A 26113-nucleotide genomic window follows, 5' to 3' on the forward strand; every position below is an offset into this window, starting at 1 on the left:
GGACACATGGATTCCTTCAGAAAAAGTGAATTATCTTTCTGGCATTTCCTAGGCTTGATCTACTCATGGATCTCTATAGAGATTGTTTCCATGGCTAGAGTCCTTGTGGCCATGATGCAACTCTGAGGACAACATAGAAGGACTCAATGATTAAAACTTCATCAGCAAGGCCAGTAAAGAAGAGCAACCTCCAGTAGCTGCTGCATAGCATCGAGAGAAAGACACAGCAAGTGTAGATCCATAAAAGAAGTGGCAGGGAATGATAAGATCCCAAATCTACAGGCCTCAATGTTGTTTTCTTCAATGACCTGAAAGAGAGTGCAGGGACTGCTTAAAGGTATCCCAGGTCAGTATCACCAAACTGGAGCAGCACCGTCACTCAGAAAGACGGTAAGGCAATCCTATCAGCATTTGTGAATTTTTAAGCCAGCAACTCATTTCAAGGAGCATCTGGGATTTCATATAGCAGCTCCCAAACTTTAACCCCAAGGATTGAAGTCATTTTCTCCAGAAAGCCGCTCATTATATCCTTCTCCCACGATGAGGAGAGTCAATTAGCTCAGGTTGTGGGTTTCTCCACCACTGCTGCCTTCCCCCATGTGCAGTGTGCTATTGACTGCACACAGTTGCTTTGAGAGTACCTGAGTAACAACCTGCAAAGTTGCCTGTTTCAAGAGGGTCAACATCATCCCTGTACCTAAGAAGGCGCATGCAGCATGTCTCAATGACTACCACCCAGTGGCCCTAACTTTGGTGGTCATGAAGTGCTTTGAAAGGCTGGCCATGGCATTAATCAACTCCAGCATCCCCACTGTTCTTGACCTACTCCAATTTGCCTATCGGACCAACAGATCCATGTCAGATGGCATATCGCTTGCCCTTCACTCCTCCCAAGAACATTTTGACACTAAGAACAGCTACGTAAGAATCATACTCATTGACTACAGTTCAGCCTTCAACACTATTATCCCCTCAAGACTGATTACTAAATTTAGTGATTTCGGACTAAGCCCCATTCTCTGCTCCTGGATCCTCAGTTTCCTGACCCACAGGCCGCAATCAGTGAAGATTGGGGACAATATTTCATCCTCACTAACAACTGGAGCCTCCCAGGGGTGCATAATCAGCCCTCTACTGTACTCACCGTGTACCCATGACTGTATCACCAAATACTAGACTAATGCCATTTACAAGTTCACTACCATAGTCGAATCTCAGATGGCAATGAAACAGACTATAAATGGGAGGTGGAAGACCTGGAAAAATGGTGCACTGAGAACAACCTAGCTCTCAATGCTGGCAAAACCATGAGCTCATTATTGACTTTCAGTGGGATCTTACTCATGCCCCCCTACATGTTAACAGCACAGAGGTGGAACGAATGGAGAGTGTCAAGCTCTTGGGAGTGGTCATCCACAACAAGCTTTCTTGGACTCTTCATGTGGACGCACTGGTTACAAAGGCCCAACAATGTCTCTACTTCCTCAGGCAGCTGAGGAAATTTTGCATGACGGTGAATACCCTTGCCAACCTTGAAAGGTATGCAATCGAGAGCATTCTGTCTGGATGTATCACTACCTGGTATGGTAACTGTACCATTCAAGATCAGAGACGGTTACAGAGAGCGGTGTACTCGGCCTGGACAATCACAAAGGCCAACCTCCCATCAATAGAATCCATCTACCAGGCCTGCTGCATTCTTACAGATCCATCCCATCCTGGCAATGTTTTTCTAAAACATCTACCATCAGGGAGAAGGTACTGTTGTTAGAATACTGAATGGACTCACAAACTCTTAACATTCGCCTATATCTGTGTTTTTGTTTTTGCTGCTGTTTACCTATTATTTACTTACCTATGCTACTTAACTCCTGTGATCTGCTTGTATTGCTCGCAAGACAAAGCCTTTCACTATGCCTCGGTACACGTGACAAAAAATTCAATTCAAAAGAAAAGGCTTCCATTCCATCAATGTTTAATAACCTGTGGGCCATCAATGCTAACTTATGGAGGTCTGCACCAAATATCCTGGGAAATGTTAACACTTTTACATACTAGAGAACTCACAGGTTGCTGAGTATTTCCAAGGTCGTCAACCCATTCAGGGAGGACTACAAGAGGCAACCTCCAAACATGGCTCATGATAGTTTGATGAACCCCTTAGAGTGACACAGAATATGGACGTAATGCCGCTCATGCTTCCATGAGGGCCATTGTGGAACAGACCACGGGCCTCCGAAAAATGAAGTTTCGATGTCTGTATTGCTCTGGCGGAGTCTTGCTGTATTGCCCGAAAAGATGTCCTGCATCATTATTGCAAGCTGTGCTCCTCACAATTGGAAAGGCACTTTCCTGGAAGCAGAACATTTCTAAGGATGAAGGTGAGGATCATAGCATTGATAGGGGTAACATCCAAGACAGCATGGCAGAGCAATTCATCAGTGAGGCTGAGAGGCCAAAGAGAATCTCATTCAAACCTGCCTCTAGGATGAATGAGCAGCTTTGGACCTGTTTAATTGATTAGCATTCTGATGTAATTTGACAAGCAGCCTCAGTTTAGTGCAAAGGACATGTGGACCTTGCTATTTTTGCAGTTTTTGACCTTCTGTGTTGCCGCATAAATGTCTCAGTATCCATTTGATTGTCTGCCTGATATCATTTGGGTGATTCCCATTTCAAATATCTACACACTAAATGTCCTACTGACCTTAAGGAAACAGCAGTATTCAGTGCGTCATACACCAAACCAAATCTCTTCAGGCTTCAGTCAGCAAATCTTATCTGAATGCAATGCAGTGAAGCCTCATACTAGTCAACAGGTTAAGACAGATTCTGAGGAGTTTCCTTTTGACTCTTACAAGACTGGTAACTCTTCAATGCTGTTTTGGAGAAAGATTAAACTTTTCAGTGAAACTTAGCAAACTCTGAAACATTCAAGGGTTACAAATGATGGAAGAGTCAGAGGAAATCTCCTCAGAATCCCTCTCAGACCTGCTCACAATACTGTAGGTGGGATCTAACTAGGGTTTTGTATAAGTGCAACATAATGTCTGTATCCTTATGCTCCAGCCATTTAGATATGAAGATATACATTCCATGAGACACCTTAATTATTTTCTGCATCTGTTTATGGCATTTTAAAGAGGTATGCACCTGAAACCCAATCTCGTCAGACAGTCACTTATTTAACTTTGTTCCTTCTGACAAAAAAAAACACCCTGATCAATCCCTTTTCTGGTCAAAATAAATAACCTCGTACTTGCTTAAGTATCCATCTACCACAGCTTTGCCCATTTCACCTAATCAGTCAGTATCCTTTTGTAATTTTATGCTGTCGCCAACACTGTCTACAATGCTGCCCAATTTTGTGTTGTCAGCAAATTTGGACATTTGATTTGTTATGCCATTATTCCAAGTTATTAATGACTATTGTAAATAATTGAGGCCAAAATTACACAACATTTTTTGTGTTCTTTACTAGTAATGGCCTAAGTCAGGTTTGGGCATCATGGTGTGCTAGATTGCCTCTGAGACTATGAAGAAGACATAGTAAGGAAAAAGATATTTTATCAAGCTTAATTATCGCTGTTCTTTGATTTCAAAGTCTGCAACTTGAAGTGTTACAACTGTGTAAAATTGTTGATTCTTGCATGCAAGAGGAATGTCAATGTTACAAATCTCAGCAGCTCCTGCGGTGTGCTCAAACTCTAATCAAATGCATGGCTAAATGAAAGCAGAGCTTCTATTAGTTGCAATCATTTTTCAGAGCATTCCTTTAGGTTTCCATTCAAGTCTGTAAATAAAATGCTTGTACTGCTGCAGCATGCAATGAAAGTACTATTGCCAAGTGTTTTTCATGCCACCTCAGTCAGGTTTTTATGACAGAGGGTGGTGGTGGAGGGTTGTTTTTCAGACTGGAGGCCTGTGACCAGTGGAGTGACACAAAGATCGGTACTGGGTCCTCTACTTTTTATCATTTACATAAATGATTTGGATGCGAGCATAAGAGGTACAGTTAGTAAGTTTGCAGATGACACCAAAATTGGAGGTGTAGTGGACAGCAAAGAGGGTTACCTCAGATTACAACAGGATCTTGATCAGATGGGCCAATGGGCTGAGAAGTGGCAGATGAAGTTTAATTCAGATAAATGCAAGGTGCTGCATTTTGGGAAAGCAAATCTTAGCAGGACTTATATACTTAATGGTAAGGTCCTAGGGAGTCTTGCTGAACAAAGAGACCTTGGAGTGCAGGTTCATAGCTCCTTGAAAGTGGAGTTGCAGGTAGATAGGATAGTGAAGAAGGCGTTTGGTATGCTTTCCTTTATGGTCAGAGTATTGAGTACAGGAGTTGAGAGGTCATGTCGTGGCTGTACAGGATATTGGTTGGAATATTGCGTGCAATTCTGATCTCCTTCCTATCGGAAAGATGTTGTGAAACTTGAAAGGGTTCAGAAATGATTTACAAGGATGTTGCCAGGGTTGGAGGATTTGAGTAATAGGGAGAGGCTGAACAGGCTGGGACTGTTTTCCCTGGAGCGTCGGAGGCTGAGGGGTGACTTTATAGAGGTTTACAAAATAATGAGGGGCATGGATAGGGTAAATAGGCAAAGTCTTTTCCCTGGGGTTGGGGAGTCCAGAACTAGAGGGCATAGGTTTAGGGTGAAAGGGGAAAGATATAAAAGAGACATAAGGGGCAACTTTTTCACAGAGGGTGGTACATGTATGGAATGAGCTGCCAGAGGAAGTGGTGGAGGCTGGTACAATTGCAACATTTAAAAGGCATTTGGATGGGTATATGAATAGGAAGGGTTTGGAGAGATATGGGCCGGGTACTGGCAGGTGGGACTAGATTGGGTTGGGATATCTGGTTGGCATGGACGGGTTGGAGCGAAGGGTCTGTTTCCATGCTGTACATCTCTATGACTCTAACCTGTATTGCCCTGAAATGTTTAATCTTCCTCCAAGGCATAATTGAAATGTGAGAGACAGTACATTATGCAGCTTTCCTCAGCAGAGCAATGCACTATAAGAGTGAATGGACATGTGAGCTGCCTATTGTACATCTCCGAGCCTTGTTTCACATTGATCTCCCCTGCTGAGTTCATAAATGAAATGAACCATTCCCTCCAGAGAGGCATGGAATCAACACTGATTTGGTACGCTCACTGACAAGTTAGTTGTAGGTGTGGGATAATGTAGACAGGACGGGTTCTAGTTTATAGTATTGCGTTACTGCAATTAGGTTAGTATTTCACAGCCCTAGCTAATGAGAGGACATGGGCTCAAATCCTGAAATGGCAGATAGTGAAATCTGAATTAAATTTAAAACAAATGTGGAATGAAAGGCTAGTCTAATGTAGCCCTTGTTAATGTCGTTAAAGCCCATGTGGTTCACTCAACTCCTTTAGGTTAGGCAATCAGCCATCCTTTACTGATCTGGCCTATGTTTCAATCTCGACTCACTGCAAGATGGTGACTCATATCTGCCCTTTGGCCTACTGAGAATGAATAATAAATGAGGATGGCCCCACCCCATGAACATATTTTTTAAAACACATATTTGATGACCACAGACTTGAAAATTGAGTGAGAAATGGTGAGAAGAAAATTGATACAGGTGACTGATGAGCTACCTAATACTGTGAGCACTATTGATCTGATGTTAGTGCCATCAAAGTCCGGTGGATTATCAACTTGACACAAATAATTCCCAGTGTCAGACGGACGCAGCTTCTCGATGGTAATGGATGCATTTCCTGGGGCATGTGTAGCCACTAATCTGCCTTTGAACTCTTCGTTTATGTATATCTGTTTGCCTTCAGAAAAATATATCTGTAAATGAAAACAAGAAAAGTTTCAAGACGTTGGAAGACAGAATTAATAGGAATATATAGGATGGACAAAGGATTAATAATAGTCACAAACTCAGGATTATTTCCTCCCAGCACGAAACAGCCCCCTGATTCAGCACAGACAACACTAATTTAATAATGCACCACATGAAGATTGATTATAAAACAAGAAAAAATACTGGGGATTGCTGTTTTGAGGTTTAGATGCAAACTTAGTCTATTTCTGACACGGGCCTAATTCTGGAATTTAAAATATTCAGGCTTTAGATTCTATTTTGTTGTTTGGTTTGTGTTGATTTCTCTTTTTCTAGCCATTGATTCCTTGACACTTCTGCTTGGGCCTGGTTTGTCTCAGTTGGTTGGATAGCTGGTTTATGATGTGGAATGATACCAGTAGTATCTGAGTTCAATTTTTTTACTGATTGAGGTTACTGTGAATGATTTTCCTTCGCAAACTCTCTCCCTGCCTGAAGTGTGGTGACCCTCAGCTTAACTCACCATAAGCTGTCTCTCTAATGAGAGACAAACCCTACGGTGACTTTAATTTTTACCTATGCTAGTCACCTCAAATGCGCCTTGCTCATCTACCTCACCTCACCTAACCTGTCCCAATATTCTCATTATTTTCTAGTTAAAAGAAAACTTCATACAAGTTCCCTACCAGATGTTTTTGGTCCTTCATTCTGGTCTTCACCACCAGTGGAGATATCTTTTCTATGTTTACCCAATCATAACCTTCCACCTCACTCAAATCATCTCTCACCTTCTCTTTCCCAGAGGAGTTCCTAGCCTGGCCAATGTTTCCTGATAATTATAACCTCTCAGTTCTGTTATCATGGTAAGGAATCTATTTTGCACTCTTCCCACTGTCACTACATTCTTATACCATTGGGATCAGAACAATGTATAACAGTCCAAGTGTGGGTCTAATCAAGGTTGTATACAACTTTGGCATAACCTCTCTACCATGCAATTCTATCTTGCTAGAAATAATGGGTTTTTTAATCGCCTCTCCTAACATCCATACATAGACATACAGCAGCAGTAATTGGATCACATTCAAGCAAAGAAGTCCTGATCTAGCTTCTGTGATATTTAGTCCAATAATAATTTCCTAGGGTATCTCTAGTTGACATAATATTAAGTCAGCTCAGACCAAAGATTGACTCTGAGACCATCCTGCATTTAACTACTCACTTCTTTCATTAGCCAAGTACATTATTCAATGTTATTTTATAAAAGGCAAAGTTGTCATAGTCTTATGCTCTCCTGAGACAGCGGGACCTTCAGTGGTGAATTTAATCTAAGGATTAGCATCTCTCAGGTCAGAGGTGAGATTGAGATGATAACCTCAATTGGTACAGGAATTGAACCTGCATAGTTGAGCATGCTGCATTGTAAACCAGCCATCAAGCCAACGAAGCTAACTAATATCTGTGCTTTTAAGTGATCTTATTGTTTTTGAAATAGCTACAAAAATATTGCTTATTGCATTTTGAGGTCAGCAATCAGTTTAAGTGAGTTCACCCCTGTCACATGGCTTCATTCATTCTTACCTTCTCAGGAACACACAAATCACACAAGCAAAACAGACAGATAGAAAGAGAAATCAATTGAACAGTAAACTGGAAGGAGCAAGGTATTATTTGAAAGGTTGAGGAAATGTTTCCATCGGTTAGGAATTCAATGCTGTATTTTAATTGCACGTAACACACCTCAGTGAATTCATTGTTTGTAAACCTGATGTGGAATGAGTGATAAAAGGGCTGCATCATAGAACTGTGGAAAACTGAATTTCTTCGTTTGAATGTGTATTAATAAGAGCACTGTTTGCCTTCTGCTGTGTAAAGATATAATTGTTTGCATATTTGGGTTGTACTAGGCAGTTTGTATCACTCCTCCTTTACAAGAAGATAAAGAAACCATTCAAAACAAGTGAGGCTTGACAGGCTTATGTGTTCCCATGTGTGATTGAAAAATAACCATAATGGGATAACTCTTTGAGCAGCCCGAAAGCTAAGGGTTAAAAGGTGAAAAAGCACATAATATGCCTATCAGAGAGACATAATTTAATCTCTAGTCCTTTCCAGTAAAACAGCAGGTTAGAACTTTGCTTGGGGAGAATGGATTAAACTCAGTTCAGATCAATGAGATGTAAATTTCTTCTCTACCCTAAATACACTGAAAGTAGTTTCTCTCAACCCAATCTTATTGGGCAGTTAGCATTGGAAAATAAAAGTTTCCTTTTTCAGCACTAGCAGACACATATTCAACTTTATTCAAAAGTCACAAGGATACAATATCAGAAACAGAAATATCCCATGTTCTGCTCAGGTGAAATTTCCCCATTTTCAGTTAAAGTGTCTTGTTGAGTTAGATCTATTGCACTTGGTCTGCCAGGGCTGGGAGTGACTTTTCTCACTCAATCTTCCACTTGTCCCCCTCATTAATGAGGTAACTGAGCTCTTGGGAACTTTTTTTGGGGAATCATGTAGCTGGAGAGTAGGAAGAGCTTTCTGCTGCAGGCTTCCTTTTCGGCCCTGTGAAACCAATCTGAAGCCTATCTAACCCACACGATTCCATTCTTGTCCATATGCCCATCCAATGACCATTTAAATGCATGTAAATTTGACGAGTCTACAACTGTTGTAGGAAGTGTGTTCCATGCCCCTACTATTCTAGGAGTAAAGAAACTACCACTGACATCTGTCCTATATCTATCATCCCTCAGTTTGAAGCTATGTCCCCTCATGTTAGCCATCACCATCCAAGGAAAAGGGCTCTCACTGTCTATCCTGTCTAACCCTCTGATAATCTTATATGTCTCAAATAAGTCACCTCGCAACCTTGTCTCTAACAAAAACATCCTCAAGTCCCTCAGACTTTCCTCATAAGACTTTCCCTCCATACCAGGCAACATCCTAGTAAATCTCCTCTGAACTCTTTCCAAAGCTTTCATATTCTTCCTATAATGTAGTGACCAGAACTGCACGCAATACTCCAAGTATGGCGGCACCAGAGTTTTATACAGCTGCAGCATAACCTCATGGTTCTGAAATTTGATCCCTCTACTAATAAAAGCTAATACACCGTATGCCTTCTTAACAAACCTATCAACCTACATTGCAAATTTGAGGGATCTATGTACATGTACACTTAAACCTCTCTGCTCATCTACACTACCAAGAATCTTACCATTCGCGCAGTACTCTGCATTCCTGTTATTCCTTCCAAAGTGAATCACCTCACACTTTTCCACATTAAACTCCACTTCTCAGCCCAGCTCTGCAGCCTATCTGTGTCCCACTGTAACCTACAACATCCTTTGGCACTATCCACAACTGTATTAGCCTAGTGTCATCTGCAAATTTACTAACCCATCCTTCTACACCCTCATCCAGGTCATTTATAAAAATGGCAAACAGCAGTGGACCCAAAACAGATCCTTATGGTACACCACTAGTAAGTGAACTCCAGGAAAATATTTTCCACCAACCACCACCCTCTGTCTCCTTTCAGCTTGCCAATTTCTGATCTAAACCAATAAATCGCCCTCAATCCCATGCCTCTGTAATTTGTACAGTAACCTACCATGGGGAACCTTATCAAACACCTTACTGAAATCCATATAAATCACATCAACTGTTTTACCCTCATCTACCTGTTTGGTCACCTTCTCAAAGAACACAATAAGGTTTGAGAGGCATGACCTACCCTTCACAAAACCATGCAGACTATCCCTAATCAACTTATTCCTATCAAGATGATTATAAATCCTATCTCTTATAACCTTTCCAACACTTTACCCACAACCAAAGTAAGGCTCACTGGCCTATAATTACCAGGGTTGTCCTGACTCCCCTTCTTAAACAAGGGAACAACATTTGCTATCCTCCAGTCTTCTGGCACTACTCCTGTCGATAATGATGACATAAAGATCAAAGCTAAAGGCTCGGCAATCTCCTCCCTGACTTCCTAGAGAATCTTTGGATAAATCCCAGCTGGCCCAGGGGATTTATCTATTTACACACTTGCCAGAATTTCTAACACTTCCTCCTTGTGAACCTCAATCCCGTCTAGTATTCATGCCATTGGGGTGATATTTAAAGCCTGACAGCACTGCAGACACTACAAACAAAGAACTACCCCAATGACCTTAACAGTTATCTCCAAGGACACCAACAGTGAAGGGGAACGTTCACTCACTGTTTCATGGACAGGTTCCTAGAGGTCTCAGTGGATGGTGTGAAGTGGAAAGGAGAGGACCGTCCTTTTTGCTGCAGGACTACCACAAGAGGCCATACCATTAGACAAAGTTAACCTGTACTCCAATTGTAGTCCAACTCAGCGCAATATCCCAAGTTTAGTGAGACTTTCAGCAGTGAAGAAATTCTTCTGCACTCTGCAAGCATAAGTGACACCTCTCTTCCTGCCACCTCATACTTACAGGACCATCAATCATTTTAACTGTCATTTCACACACTACTCACCAAGGCTCATGGACTACACCTCTTAGTATTGCAAGCAGTATGTCCACTCAATGGCTCTCACTCACCTCATTCTCACAAACTATTGAGCTATTCTACATTTGTGCTTCCTTCTTACTAATTGTGACTACCTCATCCTGTTCCTGCAACACCATTAACAGTTCTTCCATCCATTTTCAGCATAATCAATCCTTGAACCTGTTTACTTAATTCCAGACTGGACCTGCTGAACTAACTGACCCAATCCCCGATTACAAGGTCAGATCTGCATACTCTGGTAAAACAAAGTGCCTGCCTTACCATGGCCAATGCCTAGACTGGAATAGGAAGAGCCCCTTGATTGACTGTTGTGGTACCTCTAGCTGATTGTAGTTCCCCCTTCACTCTATTAAGAATGTTGCCCTTTGACTTTCACACATGGTCATTTGCTTGAAGCACATATTTTTGCCATTTGCATTGCTGGCACATAATTGACATAGCATACTGTGGCACATGAGCATCCCTTTGGCTGTACGGTACTTCCAACTGTGGCAAGATGTCTGCCCCCTTCTCTACACTAACAAGCAATGCAACCCATGGAGGCTTGTGAGCTAAGAAAACAATATAAGCTACACAGGAGTGGTTCTCTATCTGTCAGTACTGAAGTCAGTGAGAATGCACTGAGAGAGTAATGTAAAGGAGACTGAGGCGTGCAGTCTCCAAGTAAGTGAAAAGCGCACTAGGAAAGTAATCTAAAAGCCATAACAGGAATTCTGTGAAAATGCATGATATGTGTGTGTGTCCCTTCTTACAAAGTAACCTGGCAGAAGCATGCAACTCATAAGTGTCCTTGAACTCCAAAGCAAAGTGTGGACTTGACAATCCCTTGAGTGTAATGGACACTGTCAAGCAATTTTTGCAAAAATGGAAACCAGATTCTCAAAGTTGAGAAATACATTTCTGATTATTCCCTTAGGTTCTAAAATGATGAGTTCTGAATCTTGCCAGTGAACAGCATACACCTGCATTTCATCGTTAGCTAAACTCGGCTAATTTTTATTGTTATATTCTCAGCTGGTGTTATTACTGGACAAGTTAGATCTCAGACTGAAATCTGGCTTCATTGATCATTTTCTTTGGTTTCAGTGAGGTAATCTCTCACTAAAACATGAGGATGCAATGTTGTAAATTTGGTTTTAACAATAAAACATCAGTTTATTACACAAAATAAACTAATATAAAATAGAATAAACCAAACTGTTTCATACAACACAGTTTAAAGTTTTTGATGCCTACATTAAAAATATAATCCAAGTAATCACAGAAGCATACTTTACAGTACTCACATCAGAGAGAATTTCTCCTCTCTATCATCTCCATGAGGTTTAATTTAACAGTGGCTTCAACTTCCAGTCATAAGAATCTGATAGTCTCTTCCTGGGCTTTCATATAATTGAGGTTACTTCCTCAGCAACACCCTGTACACTTGTAACAAGAGTTTCCTATTTTTAATCCCCAACTCCCGGCACTAAAAGCCAAAATTCCAATTGCCTTCTTAATTACTTGCTGTATTAATTACTTGCTGTATTTGCATGCTAACGCTTTTGAATTTCCTGCAGAAGAACACTCAGATCCTTCTAAACTGCAATTTGTTTTGGAGTTGCTCTCCATTTAAATAATAGTTTGATTCAAACTACCAAAGTGCATGATCTCACACTCAGTTGGCTAGACAGCTGGTTTGCAATTCAGAGAGATGCTAACGACATGGGTTCAATTCCTGCATCAACTGAAGTTACTATGAGAATCCCACCTTCTCAACCTCTCCCTTGCCTGAGGTGTGGTGGTCCTTAGATTAAATCACCATTAGTTGTCTCTCTCTAAACGAGAGAGCTGCCCTATGGCAACCTGACACTTTCCTACATTAAGCTAATTCTGCCAAGTTTTCGCATAGTCAATCAACCTATCTATGGCCCATTGTAGCTTCCTTTTGTCCCCATCATAACATGCAAACCACCTTCGCACCCTCCCCCCAAAAAAATGTACAAGTGGTTTCAGAGAATTATTATGTTGGTGCAGGGTTTAAGTGGAGCTTGAGATGAGAACTTCTTTTCATGGTACAACAAACACGTTTGCAAATGTTATTGCTCCAAGATGCTTTTCTTCCTGCCTCCTATCATAATGTATCCTGTGGACTTGTCATTCAAAATGGAGAATATGGAGAGGTGTTTAATTACATTGCTCTGCACTATGGCCTGTGCATAGCACAGAAGCAGAACTTACCTGGTGCTGCCAGCTACACAATCCTCGTCTATCAAACATGTGTACCGTCTTGGGGCAAAGCATCACGCTGTTGTCATCCACATTGTAACCAGTAGCACAGGAGGTCTGCTGGATTTGGTAGAAATGTGCTGGTTGGATAGCTGACTGTGTAAAAGCTTACATTTTGTCATGCTACACTAGTGAAGATCCCACTTATATTGATTTAAACCATTTTATTGATTTGAATTGACTGGCAGTGGTCATTTACTGGTCTTGATCTCATTAACTCAATAACATGGGATTGAAGGCAAACAAATCTCCAGGAACCGATGGCTTCCATTGTGGATATCAAAAGCATTAGGTAAGAAATTGCATCTGAATTAATCATGAATTTTCAAAGTTTTCTGGATTTGGAATTGTGCCTTTGATCATAATGTTGAAAATATCACGCCTCTATTTCAGACGGAATGGCAGGCAGAGAAGTAATGATGTGAACTTGGAAAACGCCTCTGATAAAGTTCTGGACAAGTTATGGTCAAACGAAGGGACATTCTATAATACTGAAAGTATGAGTTAGAAACGGACTTGGAGACAGGGTGCAGAGAGGAGGCATAATTGGATACTATTTGAGGGATTTTGTAATTGGCAATCCCCGGGCACCTGTTTTGGCCCCTCAGTTTATCACCATTAATCTTTGGATGGAACACATCTGGCTTTGGGAAATGCATTTCAGAAAGGAGGGGTTACAGTGCCAGACTGACACTAGGGTTTAGAAAGCTAAATTATGGGAACAAAAACATGAGATGGAGAAATAGAATTGTATGTGCAGGCCTTTACTGGATGCACCATAAATGTGTAACAAAGTGACAGAGACAAATTAACTGAGTAGACAAATCATGGGGAAGTGTGATATCATCTGCTTTTGAAGCAAGAAATATTTTTTTAATCATGATAAATCCAAAATCATGTAAGAGTAAAGGGATTTAGCAGTCAGAACTATAAATCACCGGTGCACAATGTAACAAAAATGTGGATTTATGGAATGTTGGGTGTTGTCCTGGGAAGTTGGAATTCAATGGTAGGAAAGTGATGCTTTAGTTGTCCCAGTCTAAGATGGACTTCATCTGGAATGTATTGCTTTGGGAACTGCATCTCAGAAAGGAGGTGTACAGATCCAGCCTGATACTATGGCTTAGCGGGTTGGGTTATGGGAAGGAATAGGAGTAGGAATAGGTCATTCAATCCTTCAGTTCCACTCTGTCATTTAAAATGATTTTTTACCTCATTTCTCTGCATATTTCCATACCTTTAGTATCCCAAATTCTATTGATCTATCTTGCACATACTCAACAACTGAACATCTACAGTCTTCTGGTAAGAGGATTCCGAAGATCAACAACCCTCTGAGTGGAATAAATTATCTTCATTTCATAACAAAACGCTGATCCCCATCTGAAACTACATACAAACGTCAAAGAACAATACAGTGCAGGAACAGGCTCTTCAGCCCTCCAAGCTTGTGCTGACCCATTTTGCCCTTCCATATTAAAACTGTCTTCACTTACAGGATCTGAATCCCTATACTCCCTTCCTATTCATCCAGATGCTTCCTGAATGCTGCTGTTGTGTCTGCTTCCACCACCTTCTCTGGCAATGCATTCCAGGCACTCACCACCCTTTGTGTGAAAAGCTTCCCTTGCACATCTCTTTTAAACTTCCTCCCTCACACCTTGAACCTCTGTGCCCTAGTAATTGACCCCTCTACCCTGGAAAAAAGCCACATACCTTCCACTCTATCCATGCCATTCATAATATTGTAAACTTCTATCAGATCACTCCTCAACCTCCTGTGTTCCAGTGAAAACAAACCCAACCTCTTCAAGTTTTCTTCATGGATAAAATCCCCCAGAAAAGGTGACATTCTGGTAAACGTTTTCTGTACCCTCTCCAAAGAATCCATATTCTTCTGATAGTGTGGTGACCAGAACTGTATGTAGTATTCCAAGTGTGGCCTAATTCAAGTTCTACAAAGCTGCAGCATAACCTGTTTATCCTTATACTCAACATCCCTTCCAGTGAAGGCAAGCCTGCTATTGGCCTTTTTTACTACCTTACCCACCTGTGCTGCCACCTTCAGTGATCTCTAAACCTACACACCCAGATCCCTCTGCATATCGATAGTCCTAAGATTATGCCATTCACTGTTTAATTTCCACCTGTACTTGACCTTCCAAAATGCATCACCTCAGATTTGTCTGGATTAAACTCGATCTGCCATTTCTCTGTCCATGCCTCCAACTGATCTAGAACCTGCTGTATCATCTGACAATCCTCCTACTATCTGCAACTCCATCAATCTTTGTATTGTCCACAAACTTAGTAATTAGACCAGTCACGTTTTCCTCCAAATCATTTATGTAGATCACAAACAACAGAGATCCCAGCACTGATCCCTGTGGAACACCACTATTCACAGCCCCTCTACTCTGAAAAACATCCTTCCACCGCTACCCTCTGGCTCCTAATGACTAAGCCAGTTCTGCATCCATCTTGCCAGCTCACCCTGTTAACATGTGGCTTCACCTTTTGTACCAGTCTGCCATGAGGGACCTTGTCAAAGGCTTTACTGAAGTCCATGTAGACAGCATCAATGATTTTTCCCTCATCTATCATCTTCATCACCTCCTCAAAATACTCAATCAAGTTAATGAGGCGTGACCTCCCCTGCACCAAACCATGCTGTTTATGACTAATAAGTCTATTTGCTTCTAAATGTGTATAGATCTTGTCCCTGAGAATCTTTTCCAATAATTTCCCTACCACCAACATGAGACTCACATGCAATAATTTCTAGGATTATCCCTGTTACCCTTCTTAAGCAATGGGACAACTTTGGCTGTTGCCCAGTCCTCTGGGACCTCACCTTTGGCCAAAGAGGGTACAAAGATGTCAGTCAATGCTCCAGCAATTTGTTCTCTTGCCTCCTTCAATATTCTGGGACAGATCCCATCAGGACCCAGAGACCTATTTATCTTAATATTTTTTAGATCTCCTTAATTTTATCCCCAGCCAGGGAAAACAGCCTTCCCAATATCTACTCTATTAAGTCTCTTAAGAATTTTATAAAATAAAGAATGGTAGATGCTGGAAATTTGAATTGAGGTATTCTGAAGAAGAGTCATTGGAATCTAAATGTTAACTCTGTTTGCTCTCCACAGATGTTGTCAGACTTACTGAGCTTCTCTAGCAGTCTCTGTTTTTGTCCCTTTAGACTTTTATATTTTTTAATGAGATTACCTCTTTCTTCGAAATAAATAACTTTAGATGAATTGTGAAAAAGGGCAATTGATTTTCTTTGAACACCAATAATTCTCTATCTCTCACCAATAAAACAAAATCTGTTTTTTTTTAATTTTTCCTTCCAAAGTGGATAACATCACGCATCTTTGGGCGGCAAGGTGGCACAGTGGTTAGCACTGCTGCTTCACAGTGCCAGAGACCCGGGTTCAATTCCCGCCTCAGGCGACTGACTGTGTGGAGTTTGCACATTCTCCCCGTGTCTGCGTGGGTTTCCTCCGGGTGCTCTGGTTTCCTCCCACAGTCCAAAGATGTGCAGGTCAGGTGAATTGGCCATGCAAAATTGCCCGTAGTGTTAGGTAAGAGGTAGATGTAGGGGTATGGGTGGGTTGTGCTTCGGTGGGGCGGTGTGGACTTGTTGGGCCGAAGGGCCTGTTTCCACACTGTAAGTAATCTAATCTCACATCATACATTATTCTTACCAATTCAGCTTTTGTTTATAGTCCCCTGCATGGGTTTTTGATATTCTCCTGACTTTAGAAGATTTCATTGAAATGATGTCATTGAAATGATGGAAATGTTTGATTGTACAGGTATGGAAAGGTTATTTCCTGTAGGTGGGTACGTAGAATGAGGGAGCACATTCTTAAAATTAAAGGTAAGCAATTCAGGAGTAAAATCAGGAATTGCTCCTTCAGTCAAGAGTTTGTGAGAAAATGAAATTATGTCCTTGAGAAATTTGTGGATGCTGGATCAATTTAAATTTTTAAGACTGAAAATTGTGGATTAATTTTGGAAGAGGACATCAAGGAATATAGATTAAAGGCAGAAAAATGGAGTAAGCGAAATCAACTATTATTTTATTGAATAGCAGGAAAGATTCAAGGGGCTGAATGATCTATTCCTGGTCCTACATTGTCTAATAACATGAACAACCTTACCCAAAGTTACCAGCCCTCATCCTTTCATGGATATTCAAAGTTGTGTCCACAGTGACACAAGTATCTGCTGCCATCCTGCACATCATGGTGCTGGATTATCAAAGAAATCAGGAGCAGAAAATGCATGCTTCCACACTGCTGCATCTATGCTGGCATTAGCAGGGCTCTGGATGTTCTGCACCAATGAACAGAGATGGATTACCTGTTTGGGCTTCTTGGTAGTGGTTCCAAGGAAAGTCCACTGGATGTTAAGTTCAGACAAGTTATCCACCGTGGTTGTGTATGTACATTGCAAAGTGACATTTCCTCCTTCAGTCGCATTCAAATGATTGTACTTCACTGTCACTTCAACAGCAAACACACAGCCTGGGAAACAAACAATGATGATCAGTAGAGCCTGGCTCCTCCATCTTTCAAACAGTCTTGTATATTGTATTATAATACATATAAAACAGAAAAAATAAACTGCAAAACAATACGCTGTTCATCAACAGAAACATAAAATATTTAAAATATTCCTGTCGATTAACTGTACATCCTTCAGATTAATTTTCTTCATTTGTTTTAGGTATAGTTACAAATACTGTTGAACATTACCAATGGAACTGATGAACATTTTGCCACAGTAGGTTGAAAACAAATCAAGAATCTAGTTCTTTTGCGGAAAAAACAGTGTCAGGTCATGATCATTTGCAACAACAGGATATCTAACTGTCAAACCGTGAACCTCAATAGTCATGCCAAACACTAACTTTTTCCTACAAAATATTCCATGATAACACAAGGAAGTGGTGGAGGCTGGTACAATTTAAAAGACTTCTGGATGGGTATATGAATAGGAAGGGTTTAGAGGGATATGGGCCAAGTGCTGGCAGGTGGGACTAGATTAGGTTAGGATATCTTGTCAGCATGGACGAGCTAGACCGAAAGGTCTGTTTCCATGCTGTACATCTCTATGATTCCATGACAAGAAAATAAATTATTCTAACCCAAATAGCAATTGTGCATTATGTGAATTTTCTTATCTTATGGGTAAGTTTCTAACTTAGAAAATCAATGTTATTTCTTAATTTCTATTGGCTCTGCCTCTGAAGACGGACTCTCCCTGCCTTTTGTAAATTCTGAACCCAAGAAGTGGGATTTCACCAGGTTACAATGGAACTATTCTTGTGATGGATAGATTATCTTTTGCTGGAAATGGTCATTTCCCAGTGCTTGTGTGGTATGGATGTTACTTGATACTTATCAGCCTGAATTTTGTCTAGGTCCTGTAACATTTGGACATGCAGACTACATCTGAATCTGAGGAGTTGTGAATGGTGCTGAATTGTGCAATCATTGGTAAACATCTGCATGTCTGAGCTTATGATGGTAAAGTAGAATTGATGGAACAGCTGAAAATGATTCGGCCTAAAATGCTATCCTGAGAAACATCTGCAGAGCTACCCTGGAGCTGAAATAACTCCAAAAACCAAAACGATCTTTCTTTGTGGAAGATATAATTCCAACTAATGAATAGGTCATTGACCCCCAATCCTGCCCCAATTCCTATTGACCAGTCTTTTCTTTAGAGTTTGTAGAAGTTAAATGCAACTGAATGTCTTGCTCGGCCATGTCAGAGGGCATTTAAGAGTCAATTAGATTGCTTTAGTCTGGTGCCACAGTTAGGCCAGACAAAGTCAAAATGGCAAACAATGTCAATATGGCAGACCGGTCAATATAGCAGACAAGGTAAATATGGCAGACCAGGTAAAAATGGCAAACAAGGTCAATATGTCAGACCGGTCAATATAGCAGACAAGGTAAATATGGCAGATTACCTAAGGACATCAGTAAACCAGATGGGTTTTTACAACAAGCATTTCATGTCATCATTAGACCTGTTTTATTAATTGAATTTAAGTACCACCAGCTGCCATGTAAGGTTTGGCCCAAGCCTCCAGACCATTAGTCTAGGTCTCTAGATGACTAATGCAGTGATTTTACCAGCATGCTGCCATCACTATAGCTTGCTACCTGTTAGCCTAACAACCTGAAAGTTAAGTTTAACTTATTAGAAATATTTTTAAAATATATTACACTTATAACCTCCTGTGAGAGTATTCAGAAACTCTCAAAATGGCACTCATTAATGACATTTAGTTGCCATTGATTTGACAATACAGCAGAATGGTGGATTTCACAGTCCACTACAGTCACTCCCGGCACAGACCAAAGATGGAATTTTGGCCTCTTTAGCTCATACCACACTGACAGTAAATTTGCCCAGTGCGCCGTCAGGTTCTGAAATATGGAAAATGAATCATTTAAATGGAAAGAAGGAAAATGACGGTGTTTCAATTGTTATTGACTGAACCTCACACCATTTTTTAAAGACTAAAAGTGGAATTCTTCTAGCTCCTGAATGACGCGGACGTTATTGTAAGTCACTTGGAAAATTGGGGCAAGAACGGAAAATCAAAATTCTAAATGATAAAGAAAGTCCAACTTTGTACCAAAGTTTGAGCAATGAGATAAGGATCTCACTACTGTGCAGAGAGTAACCAATTTGCATGTATCAACATCTCAGAATTATCTATTCTCCCTTCACTTGTGACAGAGAGAAACTATACAGTGACAATTTTCCACCTGAAAGTCTCAGAGGTTACCTGGCAACTCCAGCTTATGCTTGCTGCTCTGGGCCTCCACCTTGACCAGCATTCTCCAACACCTCAGGGCACATTCCATGGATAATGACTGCACCCTCAGCCCATGGTAGTTGGCATCAGACACACACTTGCCTCATCAAATCATCATCTCCGACACACTTATAATATTGTTATCAACTCCAATGCTGTATTTGGAGCACACCAACTCCTTGTATTGTAATGCTTCTACGAAGCCATTTGTACAAAGGGACTGGCACCCATCTTACGTATTGGAGCAAGCTGCACCTTAGGGCTCTTTGTTTGGTCTGCTTGGGTGCTCACAGGATCTCTGTCTTGTCTTGACTTCTTGCGTTCAGAACGTATAAGCACAGAGTACTTCTGTCTTGCCTTGCCTCTTAGTGCAGATAGAAAGCCAGGCAACTTGTCACAGGGTGGGGAAAGGAGGATGTTTGGTCATTGATGGTCAGCACCATGGCTTTAATGCAGATATTGCATCACATGGTTGGCCTGGCTAACCTGTCACCCAGGGCTCAGGAGATGAAGACATAAATGAAAGAGTAAGGTTGGAATGTGTGAAAACCCAGAACTGATTGGGTCCGCATGGAGTGCAAGGAAGAAAGGAACATGAAAGTTTGGCCAGTTCATCTAAATTAACAGGCTCAGCCTGCAAGTCTGTGGAGCTCAATCTGCATTGACTTCCATCCTCTTCTGAATCGCAGCTATGCAATGAAAATGAAAACTGGCTGCCAGCAGGCAGAGAGTAGGCTGAAGTGTTTCTTCTTGTTTGGGGATGTGGACTCTACTTGTCAGTGATGTCAGGCCTGGCAACTGGCAATTACATTCATTGCACTTCTACATCTTAGAGGTTAAATACATCTGTTATCATGGACTCCTGCATGCAAAATTCCTGGGTGGAAGCAAACATGAGTATGTCATTGGTCAGTACAAATTGATCACAGTCATCTCTGGGAAATAGAAGCAATCATTGGTTACCTTAAGAAAGTCACCTAGACATTTCATATCTCATAGATTGTATAAGAATGTGGAGCTGATTTCCTCTTGCCTTGAACTCTGAGTACTTGCTAACATGTGCCTATATGCAATACTGTCTTTCTTGGATGATAAGGGGGAATAAGGATGGGGGCAAAGGTTCAGTGATCCTACAGCAGTCTCGATCCCCCTACCGTGGTTGTATGACATGGCTCTGGGAATGTGCTGGACCTAGGCCTTCATGGCAGTTGCCAGCTTCTCCAGGTGCCACATGCTACAGCCATACCTTGACTCCTAAGTTTACTGATTGTCTCTGATAAACCTGCCTGCTCTTCCTCTGTCTGCCTGTGCATTTTGACAAAGTCATTACCAGTTGAAACCATGGGATCGCCCTATGCCTCAGGATGAGCAGTGCCCAGTTTCCAGCAGTCCCACAGGCACCAGACTGCTGGGGTATTTCTACCATGACCATTTGTGGAGATATGTCAGTGATGTGCTCACCAGATGTGCTCCTGGGTCTAACCTAGAGAGAGATTTCATCAAACTGCAAGTCTCTGCGCTGGTTGTGGGTCAAGGTTTTTCTACAGTGAGAAAGAGGAAGGGATTGTGTATGTTAGTGGTTTTGCACGAACAAGAGAGATGCAAAGCAATTGCCAATATGTAAGTGGATAGTGCAGATGGCAGGAAGGATTAATAATGTGGGAAATGATGTGGGTGAAAGCTGTTGAGTTGCTGCACTAGTTGCAGTTCTCATCCATGATCCTTGGTGAGAGGTATGTGTTATGGCAGAGTTAGAGGGAACAGGGGCTTTGGGAGTTTGAGATAGCAGAGAGAAGATGGTGGCAGAGTACAAAAGATTTCAGACCTTCTTCTGAGCATTCCTTTTAAGCTGGGACACTGCACTGATCTGGGCCTTTCTTTGGGTCTAGGCTGGTTGAGTTTGGTGGAATTGCTTCCTTTGACAGCTACATGGATCAAACTGGGTAATGTCCCTCCTCTCCACCACCCTATTCACCAGCACATCCAGGTCTCTGTCCTTGAAACAAAGTGTGAGCTTTCCTTCTTCTGACATAATGGTCCAGCAGCATAGTATGAGGAGCAGTTAGTTGGCTTGCAGCATCTGAGGTCATGTGTCGATGGGCTTAAAATAAGGTACCAGCCGCAAGAACACCGGACACTCCTGACATGCCAAGCACTTCAGCCTCTCCTACTAAATGGTTACATGAGAAGGAAACTGTACAGCCTGGTTAAGTAATGAGATATAGAGTGAAAATTGCATGAGAAAAGTCACTCTCAATACCATGGGGGACAGGGCACGATGAATCTCACTTGACACAGTACTTTAATTGAAAACTCCAGCCATATTGCAGGCTTCTTTCTTGGTCAAGCTTGCACCAGACCAGTTCCTTGTGGCCTTGCTGTTAGTTTATTAAATCATGTAGTTCTTTATCCTTTTCCACTACTTCCTCTCTAACCCTTCCATTGACATTTAAATGACAAAATATTGTGTTTCCTTCTTGCGGATTTGGCACCTGTTGCCTGTAATGGTCAGTTGGCATGTTGAAATGCTCCTCCTTTTTCTCTGATCAAAATCTTCCACCTCTGAGCTTTCACTTCTCCGATTACTACTCTCACCTTGCTATTGATGCTGAGCGTTTATGGCTGGGAAGAAGAAGTGTAGGCCCATACATATTCACAGTAAACATTTTCTTCCTCACAATCATGTCATAATATTCAAGGTTGGAAAGTGGGACTCGTGTAGATTTTGTGTATTTTTGGAGGTACACACTCAAAAGGTCAAAGAGCTCTTCTGTACTGAATAACTATGTGATTCTGTAATCATTTGACAAAATTTTTGTCTCATGTTTGATTTACTTGATTTATTGTGTTTTTATGAATTTGGTTTCAAAGTCTTCAACATTTGTCCCATTGGCAGTGGCTATCTTTTTGGTCACATTTGGATTGAAATTCCTCTGAATAAATCTCTATGAAGCCAAAGTGATTCCATTTGTTTGGATCACTTGCCTCAGCTCAGACAACTTTTTTTGTTCAGTAATTGGTTTTGCATCCATTCTACATGATGAACAATGTCATATTAACAGCAACACTTGTCCTTCTCTGACCCTCTTCCTCATTGTATCCATCAGTCCACATACCATTGGCTGGCAAACTCACAGAAGGTTTTCTCCACTTTTGAAAAAAAATCTCATTATATGTTTTTGGTTTTCTTTTTTTCTCTAACTTTCCACATCTCTGGCCTTTGTTGAATCTTACTGTCTACATCTGTGGCAGATGACAATTTGCAGAAGTACATGAACTGTCGGAAAGCAAGCCACCAGGATTTTCTTCTGTCAGGCTTTCTTGCAAGCTTTGCTTTTAGCTCCACTAGCACTTTATGTGGGGGAATGAATCACTTAGTTTAGCTGGGTAAATAGTCAGGGGATACTGAAAATGTTCAATGCATCTAACAATGTCACTGAAACACTCTGAGTACAACTCCCAGTGCCACATCCTTCACTGACATACCTGTAGCTTTTCACAACTACTCAACCGGAGGACAATAGGACTGTATGCTTCTGATGTAGAATATTTGGTTCACATTTTTGCTTTGTGCAGCCTCTGATGTAAGTTATTCCTTGCTGTCCATTCTCAGGTACCAGTTAGTATATGATATTGTTCAGTTTCAGAATGTTTCTTTTGAATAACTGCTGTCTTCCAAATTTTCACAAAAGATCTTCAGATATAGTATAAGCTGGATGATGTTACTCTGCATTGCATTGTCCATCTTCACCTTCAGATTTATCACTGAACCCTGATTTTTCACACTCTTTCTGATATGAATGTTTAGTGTGGATTTCTTTCCTCTGGGATTTGTCACATCCAGACATTTCACACAGTTCTGTGGTTCCTATGTCAATCACATTCTCAATGCTACCAGCATCTTCCAGAATATTTTCCTATCCATTTCTCCTGGTGTTCTGGCTAAGGAAGCTCATTGACCATCACGTTGCTTTGTTCTGAACATCTTTTCCCAATAACTGGACTTCTCACAAACTCTACTAATTAATCCAGATGCAGGACACTTCCTTCTGATTGTGATTTCTTGTCACTACCCAGAGTTCCTGCATGTCTTGTCCCTTTCTAATCTTCTAATGTTTTTGTTGCAATTCTCCTTGGCTTAGGAAAGATTGGTTGTCTGGATAGTGTGATAGTTCATCTGTCTGCTAATTGCTTTGTGTACTCAGCACTGTGTATATTGTGAGTTTGTACTCTCCAATCAATGTTTTCTGTAATTCATATTGCATGGAACCCCAATTAGTTGAACTATTAGCTTTTCACCTCTGTCCTTAAACTAACACATGCAAGTTCCGTTTTTCAGTCTCGTTACAAAGTTAACTGCTATTTCACTTATACCTTACTTGAAACCTCATTATTCAGACCAATAATGCCAGAGATTTTATTTTGTTTGATTTGGAAATGGGTGTTGAATCTTTCATAAATGACATCTGGGTTTTTGTTGTCCATTTCCAGTTGTCAAACAAATGCAATCCTAGATCTCCTGCCTACAAAAGGACATTAGCTAGTTCTCACTTTATTATAAATGTCTGCTGAAAGACAACTTGCATTTTTGCTTAAGTTTCTCAAATGCCTCCACTGGATCATCAGCTACCCGATCCATTCTGGATTTGCTATGCGCATGTCGCTCTGCTGGTCGACATTTTGTGTTATTTTGCAAGATTTGTTCAGTCTTCTGCCACTGACATGAGTTGAGTTTTTCGTATCAGTAAGTGCTACTGGCTTACTCACAGAAAAACACTGCCATCATTATAGGTTGATCTGAGTTCTGTGATGTTTGAATATTCACATATCATATTTAGAGAAGTGAGAATTCCATCTGCTTTAATTCTTACAGGCTCCATGCGAGGAAGAAACTATCTAGACAACTAACCTTTAGTTAAGACAAGAGAAAATCAACAAGATTACTGCATGCAACAGAAACATTAGAAGATCAGCAGGTTAGAAGGTTAGAAGGGAGAAAGACATGCAGAAGCTCTGGACAATTATATGAAATCAGTTCCTACATTTCTGTTCTTTTATGCTTATCAGCTGTGAAATGTTCCCTAAAACGCCGATACATACACATTAGTTCCTAGCTCTAATATACAACTAATATTTATACAATATATCCAACAATATGCGATACTTATTCAGAATTCCCATTCCACAGAGCTTGATATCGTCAAAGGAAAGTAGCTTTGAAAGGCACCACAAGGCAGAGTAACAAAATAGAGTCATAGTCATAGAGCTGTATAGCATGGAAGGACAGGATTTACATGTATTTGGAAAAGCAAAGACTGGTTAGGGATATTTAGCATGGTTTTGTGCCTGGGAAATTATGTTTCACTAACTTGATTGAGTTTTTTGAAGAAGTAACAAAGAGGATTGATGAAGGCAGAGTGATGGATGTGATCTATATGGACATTCTATAAGGCATACAATAAGGTTCTGCATGGTAGAACTTTGGTCCAACTTGTCCGTGCGACTAGATATCCTATATAAATCTAGTCCCATTTGCCAGCATTTGTGCCAAATCCCTCTAAACCCTTCCTATATATAAAATAATCCAAATGCCTTTTAAATGTTGTAATTGTACTAGCCTCCACCACTTCCTCTGGCAGCTCATTCTATACACACATCACTTTCTGTGTGAAAAAGTTGCCCTTTAGGTCCCTTTTAAATCTTTCCCCCTCACCTTAAACCTATGCTCTCTAGTTTCCAACTCCTCTACTGCAGGGAAAAGACCTTGACTATTCACCCTAACCATGCTCCTCATAATCTGATAAACCTCTACAAGGTCACCCCTCAGCCTCCGACCCTTCAGGGAAAATAGACCCAGCTTCTTCAGCCTCTCCCTGTAGCTCAAACCCTCCAACCTTGGCAACATTCTCATAAATCTTTTCTGAACACTTTCAAGTTTCACAACATCCTTCCTATAGCAGAGAGACCAGAATTGAATGCAGTATTTAAAAAGTGGTCTAACCAATGTCCTGTACAGCTGTAACATGGCCTCCCAACTCCTCCACTCAATACACTGACCAATAAAGGCAAGCATGCCAAACACCATCTTCACAATCCTAACTACCTACCACTCCACTTTCAAGGAACTACGAATCTGCACTCCAAGTGTTCAGCAACACTGCCCAGGACCTTACTATTAAGTGTATAAGTCCTATCCTGATTTGCCTTTTCAAAATGCAGCACCTCACATTAATCTGAATTAAACTCCATCTGTCACTCCTTGGCCCATTGGCTCAATTGATCAGGGTGTCATTGTACTCTTGAAGTAACCTTCTTTGCTGTCCACTGCACCTCCAATTTTGATGTCATCTGCAAAATTACTAAACATGCTCCTATGTTCACATTGAAATCATTTATATAAATGACAAAAAGCAGTGGACCCAGAAACGATCCTTGTGGTACACCACTGGTTGACAGGCTTCCAGTCTGAAAAGCAACCTTCCACCACCACATTCTGACTCCTACTTTCAAGCCAGTCCTGTATCCAAATAGCTGGTTCTTCCTGTATTCCATGTGATCTAACTTTGTTAACCAGTCTACATATGGATGCCTAATAGAATGCCCATATAGATGGGTGGCAC

The 26113-nt window shown here is 41.0% G+C and overlaps 1 protein-coding gene across 1 annotated transcript in view; it reads right to left on the minus strand.

The window, feature by feature from the left end:
• Positions 1-26113, minus strand: part of LOC140495929 (heat shock factor protein 1-like) — a 126593-nt gene that overhangs the window by 18187 nt on the left and 82293 nt on the right. The window contains exons 13-14 of the mRNA XM_072595241.1: positions 17018-17181; positions 5634-5832 (exon numbers count right to left, since the gene is read on the minus strand). Coding sequence (XP_072451342.1) covers positions 5634-5832; positions 17018-17181 — 363 coding nt within the window. The remainder of the gene's footprint in view (positions 1-5633; positions 5833-17017; positions 17182-26113) is intronic.

The sequence above is a fragment of the Chiloscyllium punctatum genome, chromosome 25 (assembly GCF_047496795.1).
Source record: "Chiloscyllium punctatum isolate Juve2018m chromosome 25, sChiPun1.3, whole genome shotgun sequence".
NCBI lineage: Eukaryota > Metazoa > Chordata > Chondrichthyes > Orectolobiformes > Hemiscylliidae > Chiloscyllium > Chiloscyllium punctatum.